We start from the raw sequence: 13270 nt of genomic DNA, 5'->3' as shown, positions 1-13270 counted from the left end.
GTATAAGTATGTCCCATGCGGAAACCCTGGTGGCATAGTGGTTAAGTGCTACGGCTGCTAACCAAGAGGTGGGCAGCTCGAATCCGCCAGGCGCTCCTTAGAAACTCTATAGGGCAGTTCTGCTCTGTCCTATAAGGTCACTATGAGTCGGAATCGACTCGACGGCAGTGGGTTTGGTTTTTTTTTGGGGGGGAGGGTATGTCCCATGCAATATTTGGGACATATATTAAAAATGAGCTTCTTGTTTCTGGTACGCCCCGAGCAAGAAGAGAGCAGTGAGGGCCCAGCGGAGAAGGCTTACTCGCCTGTTTCAGTCCTCCTGGGCGGCCCCTAGTCTCTCAGGTGCGGGAGCTCTGGCTCTCGCCCAGCCCGGCTTCCAGCAGCCTCTACTGAGCGTCCCCCGCCCCCCCCCCCCATCAGCTGTTGTAAAACGGCCGCCAGCCGGTCCCGGAGCGGTAACCCCGCCTTCTGCACCCCCCAGGGGTGGAGCCTGGGTGAGGAGACCGCCAGCTGCCCTCTATCACCGGATGACGGCAGCTCGGATAGCATGGAGTCGAGCAAGATGGCGACTCCCAAGAACGCTCCGAGAGATGCCTTGGTGAGTGCGAAGGATGAGATACGGGGTACGAAGCTCAGCACGGCCCAGAACTTGGGAGTCAGGCCCAGGCAGAGGTCTGGAAGGCGGGCGCCCGTGCCAGCATCAGCCCGGCCGGGACGTCTAGAAGGAATGGGAGATAGGGGTGCGCCCTGGCCCCTGAAGCACTCTCCCGCCGAACTGGCCGAACCCCGCGGGAGGGTCGCAGTTGTCACGGAGTGCGCGCAGGTCGCCCACAAGGCTTTGTCTCCAGGGCCTCGGCCCCTGTTACCTTATCCCCCTCGCGGGATCCGGGAGCCCTGACTCTCTGCGTCTGGGGTTCTGGTGCTTAAGTTTCCCCCTTTGCCACATCTGAAAATGACAACCAGCTCGAAAATGACAACCAGCTGTACCCACCGCTCTGCTGGGAAAGCCAACGCCAGGCCTTTTTTTTCCCTCTTTGCCCCCGCCCCGACCCCCCCTCAAAAAAAAAGTTTCCAGCAAAGAACTCCATGTGATTTGGTGTGATCAAGACATTAGTTTGGGAGGAAAAGGATGCGTGAGAATTTGGAGCCCAGAGTAAGGGGACATGTATGGTAAAATAAATACAACCGTCGGTCCAGCCTTGATTTCCAGTACCTATTTATTATGCATCTGGTGTTTTTATTTGAATCCACAGGTGATGGCGCAAATCCTGAAGGATATGGGCATTACAGACTATGAACCAAGGGTTATAAATCAAATGTTGGAATTTGCTTTCCGTAAGTTAACAAAACACGAAAACTTTGCCTAACTTGTGAATTTGGCGAGACCATATTTTCAACCAAATTATTTTAAGTTAATGTAATAGAATTCTGTCTAAAGCAGTAAAAATAAGCTCAAGCTAGGAGACAGTAGAATTTATACTTTCAGATCTGTTTAAAATTGATCATATAGATAGTACAGTTAGGTATTAACACCAGAATTCATAAACTTTCTAGAAATTAGTGGAACCTTTTAAGAAAAGTGGTCATAAATATTAAGCTGTTTTCCTGTGTCTAAGAAAAACTATTTTATGCTTAAAGGATATGTGACTACAATTCTGGATGATGCAAAAATTTATTCAAGCCATGCTAAAAAACCTAATGTTGATGCAGATGATGTGAGACTGGCAATCCAGTGTCGTGCTGACCAGTCTTTTACCTCTCCTCCTCCGAGAGATGTGAGCAAACTTTCATTCGAAGTTATTTGTACTTATAATTTTTGAAATTGTGGTTCTAATAGTTTTTTTTTTTTTTTTTTAGTTTTTATTGGATATTGCAAGGCAGAAAAATCAAACCCCTTTACCACTGATTAAGCCATATGCAGGACCAAGACTGCCACCTGACAGATACTGCTTAACAGCTCCAAACTATAGGCTGAAGTCCTTGATTAAAAAGGTAGGAATTTCTAGTCAACTTTTTAAAAAGAAGGGATGTGATAAGGCAATTTTAAAAAGTACCAGTCTACCTCATAGATACAGCTGTAGATAAAGGCTAAGATAATTTACTAGGATTGTTTTAAATTTGTTGTTTTTAGGTGCCGTCGAGTTGGTTCCGACTCATAGTGACCCTATGTACAACAGAACAAAATGCTGCCTGGTCCTGCACCATCCTCACAATCATTCTTACGCTTGAGCCCATTGTTGCAGCCACTGTGTCAATCCATCTCCTTGAGGGTCTTCCTCTTTTTCGCTGACCCTCTACTTTACCAAGCATGATGTCCTTCTCCAGGGACTGGTCCCTCCTGATAACATGTCCAAAGTAAGTGAGACAAAGTCTCACCAGCCTTGCTTCTAAGGAGTATTCTGGTTGTACTTCTTCCAAGACAGATTTGTTTGTTCTTTTTGGCAGTCCATGGTATATCTTAACCAACACCATAATTCAAAGGCATCAGTTCTTCTTTCGTCTTCCTTGTTGGTTGTCCAGCTTTTGCATGCATATGAGGCAGTTGAGAACACCATGGCTTGGGTCAGGTGCACCTTAGTCCTTAAAGTCATCTCTTTGCTTTTTAACACTTAAAAGAGATCTTTTGCAGCAGATGTGCCCAATGCAGTAATGTCCTTTGATTTCTTGACTGCTGTTTCCATGGGTGTTGATTGTGGATCCAAGTAAAATGAAACCCTTGACAACTTCAATCTTTTCTCCATTTATCATGATGTTCCTTATTGGTCCAGTTGTGAGGATTTTTGTTTTCTTTATGTCGATATACAATCCATACTGAGAGCAGTAGTCTTGGATCTTCATCAGTAAGTGCTTCAAGCCCTCTTCACTTTCAGCAAGCAAGGTTGTGTCATCTGCATAACACAGGTTGTTAATCAGTCTTCCTCCAATCCTGATGCCGCATTCTTCTTCATATAGTCCAGCTTCTTAGATTATTTGCTCAGAGTACGGATTGAATAAGTATGGTGAAAGCGTACAACCCTGACGCACACCTTTCCTGACTTTAAACCATGCAGTATCCCCTTGTTCTGTTCGAACAACTGTCCCTTGATCTATGTACAAGTACCTCATGAGCACAATTAAGTGTTCTGGAATTTTCATTCTTTACGATTTTTTATATTTTTTAAATTTGCTTCCTTGCAAATATCACTTCCGTAATTAGCTATTATGTTAAAATACAAAATAAAGGATCCAGGATTTTTAGAGCTCAGAGGAACTTTAGTGTTCATCTAACCTCATACTTATTTTTTGCATCAGGAAACTGAGTCTGAACTCATTCATGGAGTTAGTAACAAACGTAGAACTGACTGTCAGGTCTCCTAAGTCCCAGTCTTTCCATTACACAGTTTTCTTAGTGAGGCTTGATAACAGAGTGAATGATACACCATCAGGAATTGGGCCAGCTTTCTGAAATACGTTCTGAGGCTTTCCGGGAAGGGTTACACCACTGAAAAAGTTCTCTACACATTGAGTTGCCTTTGTTGTCTGAAATTCCAGTATGATTTTATTTCTTTTTGGTTTAAGATATTGGCTAGTTAGGATGAGATTAAAAATCACAAGGAAATTAGCTGGTATCTCTGTTCAAGTAAGAGTCTACCTTAAATACTATATAGGATTTTATATATACGTGTGTGTACGTGTGTATATGTGTGTGTATGAAAACCCTAGTTTAAAGTTTGGATTTAGAATACTGATAGAAGTAAAACAGCAAATTCTTGCCATGGTTTATTAATAATTCACATCAATAATCCTTATTTCATTCCTGGTAAATTTATGTGTCAGATCTTAACATTAAAATAAGATTATTTTTTACCTAGGGACCTAACCAAGGAAGACTAGTTCCACGGTTAAGTGTTGGTGCTGTTAGTAGCAGACCTACCACTCCTACTATAGGTAAGTGGGAGGGGGAACTTTTCTGGCTGTTAAAGAAGTGCCTCAGCCCTGGGTTTTGAACTATAATCCAAGTCGAAAGGTGAGTCAGAGATCCCCATGTATGTGTTGCATTGATACCTTTACTCATCTTCTAGTAAAGCTATAAACATATTTTATCCAATTTCAAAATGAGAAGGCAACAAGGACAAGCTGATCCCAAATGAGTATAGAATTGGACATACCAGCCCAGCATTGTTGGTATGATACTAAAAACAGGATTTTACTCTATGTTCTTTCTGTCTGCTGTACAAATGAAGTAGTTCAAACACTAATGGCAGTAGTCTACTTGTTATCAGAACTTTTAAGAAATTTCTGAATAAACTGGCAAGAGAATGCAGGCAAAACAAAGAAGTTTTAAAATGTACAAAAGCTTATGAGAAGCCCAAGCTGGCTCTTATCCCCTTTTCAAACAGATCTGCATCATGCCTTGCTTTCTAGCACAAGGTGTTCTAGGCTCATCTTTTATTTTTTCCTGTTTTATTTCTAGAATCACCCACTTCTCCATACAGCCCTGGTTCCTTTTAGTGGAGAGTGGTATTTAGAAACCATTATTTGGGCTGTGGTTTCTTTTTAATGTTTAGATAATAAGGAAAACAGTAAATAATGGATTTAGATTTACTGATTTTTTTCCTATATTCCTGCTGGATTTCTTTCATAGTCTAGTAAGCAAAATATTTCAGAAAAAACTCCTACTCATTGACCAGTATTAATTTCTTGACTTATTGCTTATAACGTGAATCCTATAGCTGTTGTATAACTCTAGTATAAGCAACATTTGATTTTTTGAGGTGTGTAGACCATTTGTTCATATTCTCAGGATTAAATTTGTATTTCTGCATTTTAAAATCAGCTTAGTATAGTATTAGTTGTATACTTCTAATTACCTCCATGTAACCTTTCTGGACAGAAATTTGCATATATAATCTGTTTCCTTGTTACTTTTTGATAATATAATACCAATTTTTAAAAAAAAAACCTGGACTGTTATAACCAGTTATACATGTTTGCCAAGTTAACTAATTTCAGTTGTCAGTTGTGATTTTTATTCTTAGTTAGACCTTTGTTGTGCAAGTTTTAGAATTCTTTTAAAAATCTAGATGGAGGGTGCTACTAAAAACTGCTATTAAACATGCAAATTTTAAACTTTTAAAACAACTTAAATTAGTTTTATAAAGCACAAACCAAAGCATCTACTCTCTACAATCTTAAAGCCTAAATTCTCTGCCTCCTTCAATGCATTTACAGTCACTTATGGTAATGGCCAAAAAGACATCTAACTATTATGAATTTTCTTGACAAGATACTTGGATTGCGTCACTAAGTTTCACCAGATTCTTTGAACCACTCCTTAATACATGGGAAGACTTGCTTAGGGAGGGTGATATGTTAAGAGTTAAGGCCTCATCTTCTGGACTTGCAAGAGAAAGCACTAGAACCCAAATTCCTGGAACTTTTGGGTTTTCTTCCCCCATTTGGGACTTCTTCCTCTTTGTCCCTGCAGATGACGATAGCTGTAGTTTGTTCAGCAAATCTATCCCTGGATAGACTGCTGGTTCCAGGGGGAAGGGAGATATGGAAAGACAGGTTCTCCAAAGGAAAAACTGGCAACAGCTGTGTTTCCATAAATGATTTTTTTGAGGAGAGAGAGAGCTATGATGTCAGTCTTATCATTTGGAAAACTCATTCGTTAAGCGAACATTTGTTGAGTGCTTATTATGAACAAGGCGCAAGAGTCGTACTCTTAAGGATAAAAAAAATGTTAGGAAGGGTCGTAATCTAGCAAACGAGACAAGATATTAAGGTGCCTATGAAGTGTTAAAGGAATTTCAGAGACAGGAGAGACTTCTAACTGAGCAAATCAAGGAAGGTTTTCTGAAATGGGGTGGTATTTGAATTGTACCTTGGATTAATGGGTAGAATTTGGGTGACAAGGAGTTTAGACTAGGTTATCTCCAAGAACCCTTCTGCTCAAAGTCTATGAGTATAGAAAAGGAGTACGTTTTTCATGCCCACTGGCAGACTCCAAGGGGTGTATTTGATAGTCTTCTTTTGTCAAAAGTAGGTTGGTTTAGGTTCATAGGCATAGTAGACATCACCTTACTCTCAGCAAGTGGAGAGCAATTAAAAGTACCACCTAAGGTAATTAATAGAAAACTTAGGTCTTTACTCTGCTGGCTTATTTAAGCTCTCAACTTCATGGCTTCATGTAGTAATAAAAATACCTAAAATTCAGTGCTTACTGTGTGCCAGCTGCTATTAAGAGCTTTACATGGGTTATTTTATTTAATTCTCACAACAGTCCTATGAAACAGTTACTGTTATCTCCACTTTACAGATGAGAAAACAGAGGTACAAAAAGATTAAATAACTTGCTCAAGGACACTCAGCTAGTAAGTGATAGAGCCTGAATTCAAACTCAAGCATTTAGGGTCCAGAGAGCCTCCATTCTTTACCACAAAACAATGCTGAATTTTGTAGCATCTAAACTACTGAGCTGGTAAACTTTACTGAAGTTACTTTGCTTTTATTTATAATGATTTCTTTTCTCACCTTTCATTAGTTCTGTGTGCTTTGAAGGTAGTTTCTGGTAAGGTAGGGAGTGTAGACTATAAACCTGTATAATAAGTCATCCAACTAACATGGTCTGTTAATTATAACTACAGCGGCCCCACAAACAGTATCTGTCCCAAATAAAGTTGCAACTCCAGTGTCAGTGGCAAGCCAAAGGTTTACAGTGCAGATTCCACCTTCTCAGTCCACACCTATCAAACCAGGTAATATTCTTGGGGTGGGGGGGGGTGTCTTTTAAAGTATTTTTTCTGAATTTTAAAATGTGGGAGTAATAAGTGAACAGTTTGTGTTCCTATAGTAACAGTTAAATTGTTTAATATCATGACAAGAAGGTGGAAGTAATGCTGCAAATCAAGGTTCTTCAGAGGGGCCTATCAGCCCTCTAAAACTGTATGAAATTCTACATGCATGTAACATTTTCAAGGGGTAAGGAGGGAGTATTCAGTGTGGTCATCAGATTCTCAAAGGGCACTGTGAACTAAAGAGATGTTAGATCCACAAATCTAAGGCATCTACAGGGCAAAGCACTTAGGGTTAAAGCTCAGGAAAAAGATAAAACTTCAAGGTGAATATGTGTGTGCAATCCAGTCACAAATGTAAATTCAAATGAAAATTTTATCTTTGTACCTTTACTCACTTCATAGATACAAAGTTGGAATAATATAAGAATTCTGTTACAGCATAGTTTATTAGTGCATATTTTTAGATTTCACATCTTCTGAAACCTAACTTCACATAGTAAACAACTTATATAAAATGTTGGCCTATACAGGGAGCGTGATTCCTTACTGCTAACAAGTGCATTTAGTATGTTCCACAATGAATCCAGTGCACTGTTTCCCACATCTAAGTACTAATTGAAATTTTAGGTAGTTAAGTCCCCCAACTCCCCCCCCCAGAAAAAAACCTTACTTTTTGCACTTAGCTACATTTAAGTACTTTATAAAGTATTTTAAAAAATGAGTTGAATTCTTCATGCAGTATAATTACCTTACCTGAGTTTCTTTTATAATTGTACTTCATACTTTTGAAATTAGTATTGGAATTACATTCAGCTTCCTGTATACTTTTTACCATGTTTGGGATTCTTGGTTATTTATAGTTTGGGTGGGGGTTTCTTCTTTTTACAGTTCCCGCAACAACTGCAGTTCAAAATGTTCTGATTAATCCTTCAATGATGGGGTCCAAAAATATTCTTATTACTACCAACATGGCTTCATCACAGAACACGACCAATGAATCAAACCCATTGAAGAGAAGACATGATGATGATGATGATGACAATGATATTATGTAAGGAGTATAATCTAGCCTAGGTGCATTTCAAAAGTATAATTCGTTTTGAGCCCAGTATATTGGAATAGAACATTCTATATCTTCTCAAGTTTTATCCTAGAAAAACGTAGCTGCAGTATTTTTCACTTTAGCTAAAAATTTAATTTCTTTATAGTAAGAGTAGAAGCATTTTTATGTTAGGTTGTAAGTACAAAACATTAAGAGTTGTTTCTTAAGAGTTTTATTAATGTTGAGTCCTATGGCAGTTGTATTTTTGGAAGTAATTTTCTGCCATGTATCACTGACAACACACTTAAGTTTCAGTCTCTACAGTCTGGTCAGTGACTAGTCCTTGACAGCTAATTTCTCATTTACATTTAAATACTTTCTTTTTTAAGGTAAATCGTTACTTTTATTGTCACTAACTTTGACCAAATCTCTCAATTTAGGAAACACTTTTGTGGAGAAGATAGATTTAGAGTGATCCTAAATCCATTTTGAATGTATTTTAAGTTGTTTTTTGGTCTTCTCTAACTTGTCACCTCCTCGGCTCCCTTTTCTAGATCCCATTCATTTTCTGCATTTTCCCCAGTAGGCTTAAGTTTCTCCCCATCCCTCTTCAAAGGCCAGAACTGGAAATGTAAAAATATTCTTCATAATACACCTTATTTTCGGTTCTAAAGCATGCCTCATGTTCTGTGGTTTACTTTAACATCAAGGTTTGCATTTGCACTTAGTTTTTCTCTCTTTACCAAAGCAGTTTGGTCTTATCCCTTGCCTTCTACACCTGTTGAATCCAGTGCACTATTACTGACAGGTAGTTTAGGGTTGGTTATTTTCAGTCTTATATTCCAAGTTGATAACTCCACCTAATTTCATATTTCTAAGTGTAACATAGAAGACACAACACGTTATTAAAGATCTGCCTTGATATAAGTATATTTACACTGGGCCCAGGCAAAACCACTGTGGAGTGAGCATTTTCTTCCTTTCTAGCACATGCACATATGCTTTGATCACTACTGCTTCAACCCTCGTGTGGGTCTAACTCAGATCATTTTTCTAACTTATTGCTAAGGATCTCACATATAATATGGAATCAAACCTGAAAGTAGATTCTAACGCTTCTTCCTCTATAAAGTTGAAAAGGAAAACAAATCAGTGATGTGACTTCCATTTAGGGGCACCCTGCGTAGGTTTCTCAGTGTGGCTATATTGCTAAACACATTTTTCCTATTTTCCATTTTTACACATCTAAAAATCTTATTGGGAAAGATTATAAAGCTTTCAAAAATAAAAACAGACCTGTTTTATTTTGGTTAGTTTTTCAACTTAGGAATACATTTGCAGAATTTTCTAAAATTGTTTACTTCATAATTTCGAATTTGTAGCCAAGGAAACTTAAAACACAGCAAGTTTTATCTAAGGATGGTTATTATAATTAGTCTGAGCAGTAGTCCAGTAACAGGGTAGACATGCCTCATCACAGTTTGAGTGTTTTTAGATGTTAGGGAAAGGTGGTATAAAACTTATAAAAACAGATCTGATCATCAGAGGAGAGAAATGTTGAGTATATGGCATACGATTTCATTACTTGAATGTTCTCAGGGAGGCAACATGTAAGGCCTAGGTTCTAGTCCTGGCTTCATCATTTACCAACTATGTGACCTTATTTCACCTATGAGCCTTGTTCTCCTCACCAGTAATAGGCAGATAACACCTACCCTGCCTACCTCACAGGGATGTTGTGAGGGTTTCATTGGTATATGTGAAAGCTCTTTCAGAATTGTAAATTGCTATATAAGTAATTATTATTATTTGTTCCAAGGTTATTAATAATAAATTGATTATTATCAGTGTTTTTCATTTTGTCTTTTAAGACATTCCGTAATTCTGAGAGCCAGCAAGCAATTAAGATTTGTTTAATGAATGAATGAAGAGAATTGCTTACTTCTATCTCACATCGGCATGACTCATGGTGAAACAAAATAAAAATGAATCAAATATAGGGTTAAATCTGTTAAAAGCATAACATTCTGTCTTTGGTGGGAATTTGTGCTTACAGTTAGGCTTGCAACCTGAGTAGTCATGCCCTTAATAGGTTAGCTGGTGAATGGTTTACTCTTTTAGATGAAGACTCCTTTATCTTGCAGATCCTCCCTTCCCTAACTTTCCCAACTAAATCTAGCTTTGAGAATGACTTAAGACAGCTCTCTTCCTCTATCTTCTAAGTGAAATTAAAAAAAAAAAAGTACAGATGATGAATGAGGTGTGGGCGTTGGCATCCCAAGTTGTGCTTTTACAAGTAGGAAATGAGCGTCATTGATCACAATATAAATATGGTAATACAGCCAGCGTGGGGGAAAATGGAAGATCTCATATACACTAAGGTTCAAGGAATCCAGAGAGAAAGAAGTGTCCTACTCAATAGGTAGGAAAAGGTAACAGTGCAGTCAGAACAGCAGGCACAAACTGTGTGTATAATGTGTCCAATATGTATATATCCATCTATGTGTGTGAGTGTACACACACACACGGATATGCCTTTTATACTCATTAAATACCTCCAGATAGAAGAAAACTGGTCTTACAGTAATTGTTTATGGGGAGAGAAACTGGTAGCTAGTGGACAAAGGTAGGAAAAACCCTTCTCATCGTATACCCCTTTTTGACTTCTGTATCATGTGCAAACCCCTTGGACATAAAAGGAAAAAAAGCAGGAAAACATTGAGCTAAAGGATAGATTGAAGCCTTCATTTATAACAGGATTATAGATTTTTTTTCTGCATATAGGCATACATACATTGGGGGTTAAAAGTGAATTTCCCACTTAAGCCTAAGCCTTGCAGTATTATAAACAATTCATAATTCTATATTAAATCAGGAAGAACATCCTTATACTAGTCTAGTTTATATGCTCATTAGATGTTCTTTGTCTGGAACACCTTATCCTCCACAACTAGGCTGTAAATTCCTCCAGTATATAAATTCTGTCTTACAGTCCCTTCATCATGTCCTAAGCACATAGTGGGTCCTCAAATATTTGGCTAATTTTGGAAGAACTAGATGGTGCCCGGCTACCAGCGATGACTGCCCTGACAGGGAACACAACAGAGAATCCCTGATGGAGCAGGAGAACGGTGGGGTGCAGATTTCAAATTCTCATAAAAAGACCAGGCTTAATGGACTAAGACTAGAGGGACCCTGGAGGTCATGGTCTCCGGACACTTTGTTAGCCCAAGATCGGAACAATTCTCGAACTCAACTCTCCAGACAGGGACTGGACTGGACTATACGAGATAATGATACTGGTGAGGGGTGAGCTTCTTGGCTCAAGTAAACACGTGGGACTATGTGGGCAACTCCTGTCTGGAGGTGCAATGAGAAGGCAGAGGGGGCCAGAAGCTGGTTGAACGGACACGGGGAATACAGGGTAGAGAGGAGGAATGTGCTGTCTCATTAGGGAGGGAGCAGCTAGGATTACACAGCAAGGTGTGTATAACTTTCTATATGAGAGACTCGATTTGTAAACTTTCACTTAAAGCACAATAAATAATAAAAATATTTGGCTACTTTTGCCAAGTTTTTCCATGACTGGAGTTTCCCCATTCATTTTCTGGATTAATAACCCAAATGGGGCAGATACTAGAAGTAGATTCTAGTAGAAAGTACTTAAAAGGTAATCAGAGATTAAAAAAAAAAATGGCTATCAGGGATTTTAAAGAAAAAGGTTATCGGGGATTAATGGATGACTTGGCAATTGTAGAGTCTAGGTGCTGGGTTTATGGGTGTTTGCAGTTTTTTCAAAACCTCTATACATTTGAAATTTTTCATAATAAAACGTTGGGGAAAACGTAGTCAGGGGGAAAAAAGGTATCAGTTTACTTAAATTCTAGCTCAACTGTGACATTAATTTGTTGGATCTGTGGGTAGCATGAACCTCTGGGCCTCATATGTAAAAAGACTAGAATTCCTGCCTCTCAAACCAGAGTACTTTTAGAGGTGTGCACAAACATGGTGCATCTACACAGAATGTCAATTGTATTCAACCAAGTTAAAACACATTAAAATTAACTAAAAATATGGGTACAGTATTAACTAAAAAACATTTTTCAGAAAAAAAATGAGACTTCAAATTTTTGTTTAAAGCAGCCATCAAAATTTTCTTTTGTTGTTATCTCCAGAGTCAAGCAAAAAAGTTCTAGAAGCATCATTTTCAGAAGTGAGGCACAATGAAAAAGCCTTTGGAGTCAGACAAACCTGGATTTGAATCTCTGCTTACTAAGCTCTGTGATCTCGTCCACGAGTTAACTATTCATCTGTAAAAGTGAAATACACATCTTGCATGTAAAATGCCTGGCACAGTATTTGTGTTTAAATATGGTCTTTGAAATCACTAATTTTCTTCTGCTTTCTCCCAAAACCCCATTAAAATGACAATAGATTGGAAAAGAAAAACCAGAAGGACAGTGAAAGAATCAGAATGACACTAGATTCTCAACATCTACAATGAAGCAATGCCTTCAAGTCTGGAAACTGATATCCAAGCTAAAATTCTCTACATAGCCAAACTAGTAATCAAGTATAAGGGCTGACATACAAGGTCTCAAAAAACCTACCTCCCAAGCACCCTTTCTCAGAAGTAGTTTTCTGTTCTATGAATGACAGTAAATGAAAAAAGGGACTCAAGAAAAAGGGAGTCTGACACAGGAGGTGAAAGGAATCCTCAAGAGGGTTATAGGAAATCCCAGAGCAACAGCTGTACAGCAAACTTAGAGGGCTGCCAGTACAAACTTAAGCAGGAGCACAATGTACTCGGGGAGGAATGTCTCCCATAACAAAGATTGCCTGATATATTTCGAGAATTAGTGGTATGTACACACACACAAAAATAGTTTTAAAAAAAAACTATAATAAACGCCAAAGAAAATATTACATAATATAGTCATAGCATACAATATACTTCAGCTGTGAATAGTCTTTACAATCAATGTAGACTATTGATCTAGCCTATAATCATGACAAAACTACTGGGAGAATGAGGAAGGGAAAGTATATGTGGAATAGAAGCTATTAATAGGTGTCTTTTAAAAAATGGAGATGTTAACGGTATTAGCATCTTACTGGAAACATGAAGGTAAATACCAGAGAAAAGCAAAGAGTTGAAAGCAGTCACCTCTGTGGAGTAGGAATCAGACATGGGAGGAATGGGCTGGGGCCTATTTTTTGTTACAAGCCTTGACTTTTTAAGTTATGATTATGTATAACTGATAAAATCTAAAATAAAGCACCCAGCACAATGTCTGCCATAAGTAAGCCCTTGATGAAGACTAAACATCTAATCCCTTGTACCACCCTGCTGCTGCTGCCCCATTTCTTGCAGAGATGTAGATTATTTGATCCCTTTCCCCAAGTTTCCCCAAGACTCATCCTAACAAAGTATGACAGGAAAAAAAAG

General features: G+C 38.5%; 1 protein-coding gene across 3 annotated transcripts; it reads left to right on the top strand.

The window, feature by feature from the left end:
* The first annotated feature begins 507 nt into the window (after positions 1-507).
* TAF9B (TATA-box binding protein associated factor 9b) lies at positions 508-11939 on the top strand. 3 transcript variants are annotated; one of them, XM_003412709.4, is made up of 7 exons: positions 508-598; positions 1254-1335; positions 1639-1775; positions 1858-1992; positions 3852-3927; positions 6630-6740; positions 7668-11937. In XM_003412709.4, exons 1-7 carry the CDS (start codon positions 548-550, stop codon positions 7832-7834), a joined length of 759 nt encoding a protein of 252 aa, XP_003412757.1. In that variant the 5' UTR covers positions 508-547; the 3' UTR covers positions 7835-11937. The 3 variants fall into 3 exon arrangements, with proteins under 3 accessions (XP_003412757.1, XP_023407195.1, XP_023407196.1); XM_023551427.2 differs by lacking the exon at positions 508-598 and having other exon boundaries at positions 612-1335; XM_023551428.2 differs by lacking the exons at positions 508-598; positions 6630-6740 and having other exon boundaries at positions 612-1335; positions 7668-11939.
* Positions 11940-13270: the final 1331 nt, after the last annotated feature.

The sequence above is a fragment of the Loxodonta africana genome, chromosome X (assembly GCF_030014295.1).
Source record: "Loxodonta africana isolate mLoxAfr1 chromosome X, mLoxAfr1.hap2, whole genome shotgun sequence".
Taxonomy (NCBI): domain Eukaryota; kingdom Metazoa; phylum Chordata; class Mammalia; order Proboscidea; family Elephantidae; genus Loxodonta; species Loxodonta africana.
Note: the sequence above shows the minus strand (reverse complement) of the source record. Positions and strands in the feature narration are given on the sequence as shown.

Coding starts and splice junctions, on each gene's coding strand:
- TAF9B (XM_023551427.2), top strand. CDS start 1,164: ATGTATGGTAAAATAAATACAACCGTCGGTCCAGCCTTGATTTCCAGT. Junction 1,993..3,851: donor TGAAGTCCTTGATTAAAAAG/GTAGGAATTTCT, acceptor TTTTTTACCTAG/GGACCTAACCAAGGAAGACT. Junction 6,741..7,667: donor GTCCACACCTATCAAACCAG/GTAATATTCTTG, acceptor TTCTTTTTACAG/TTCCCGCAACAACTGCAGTT.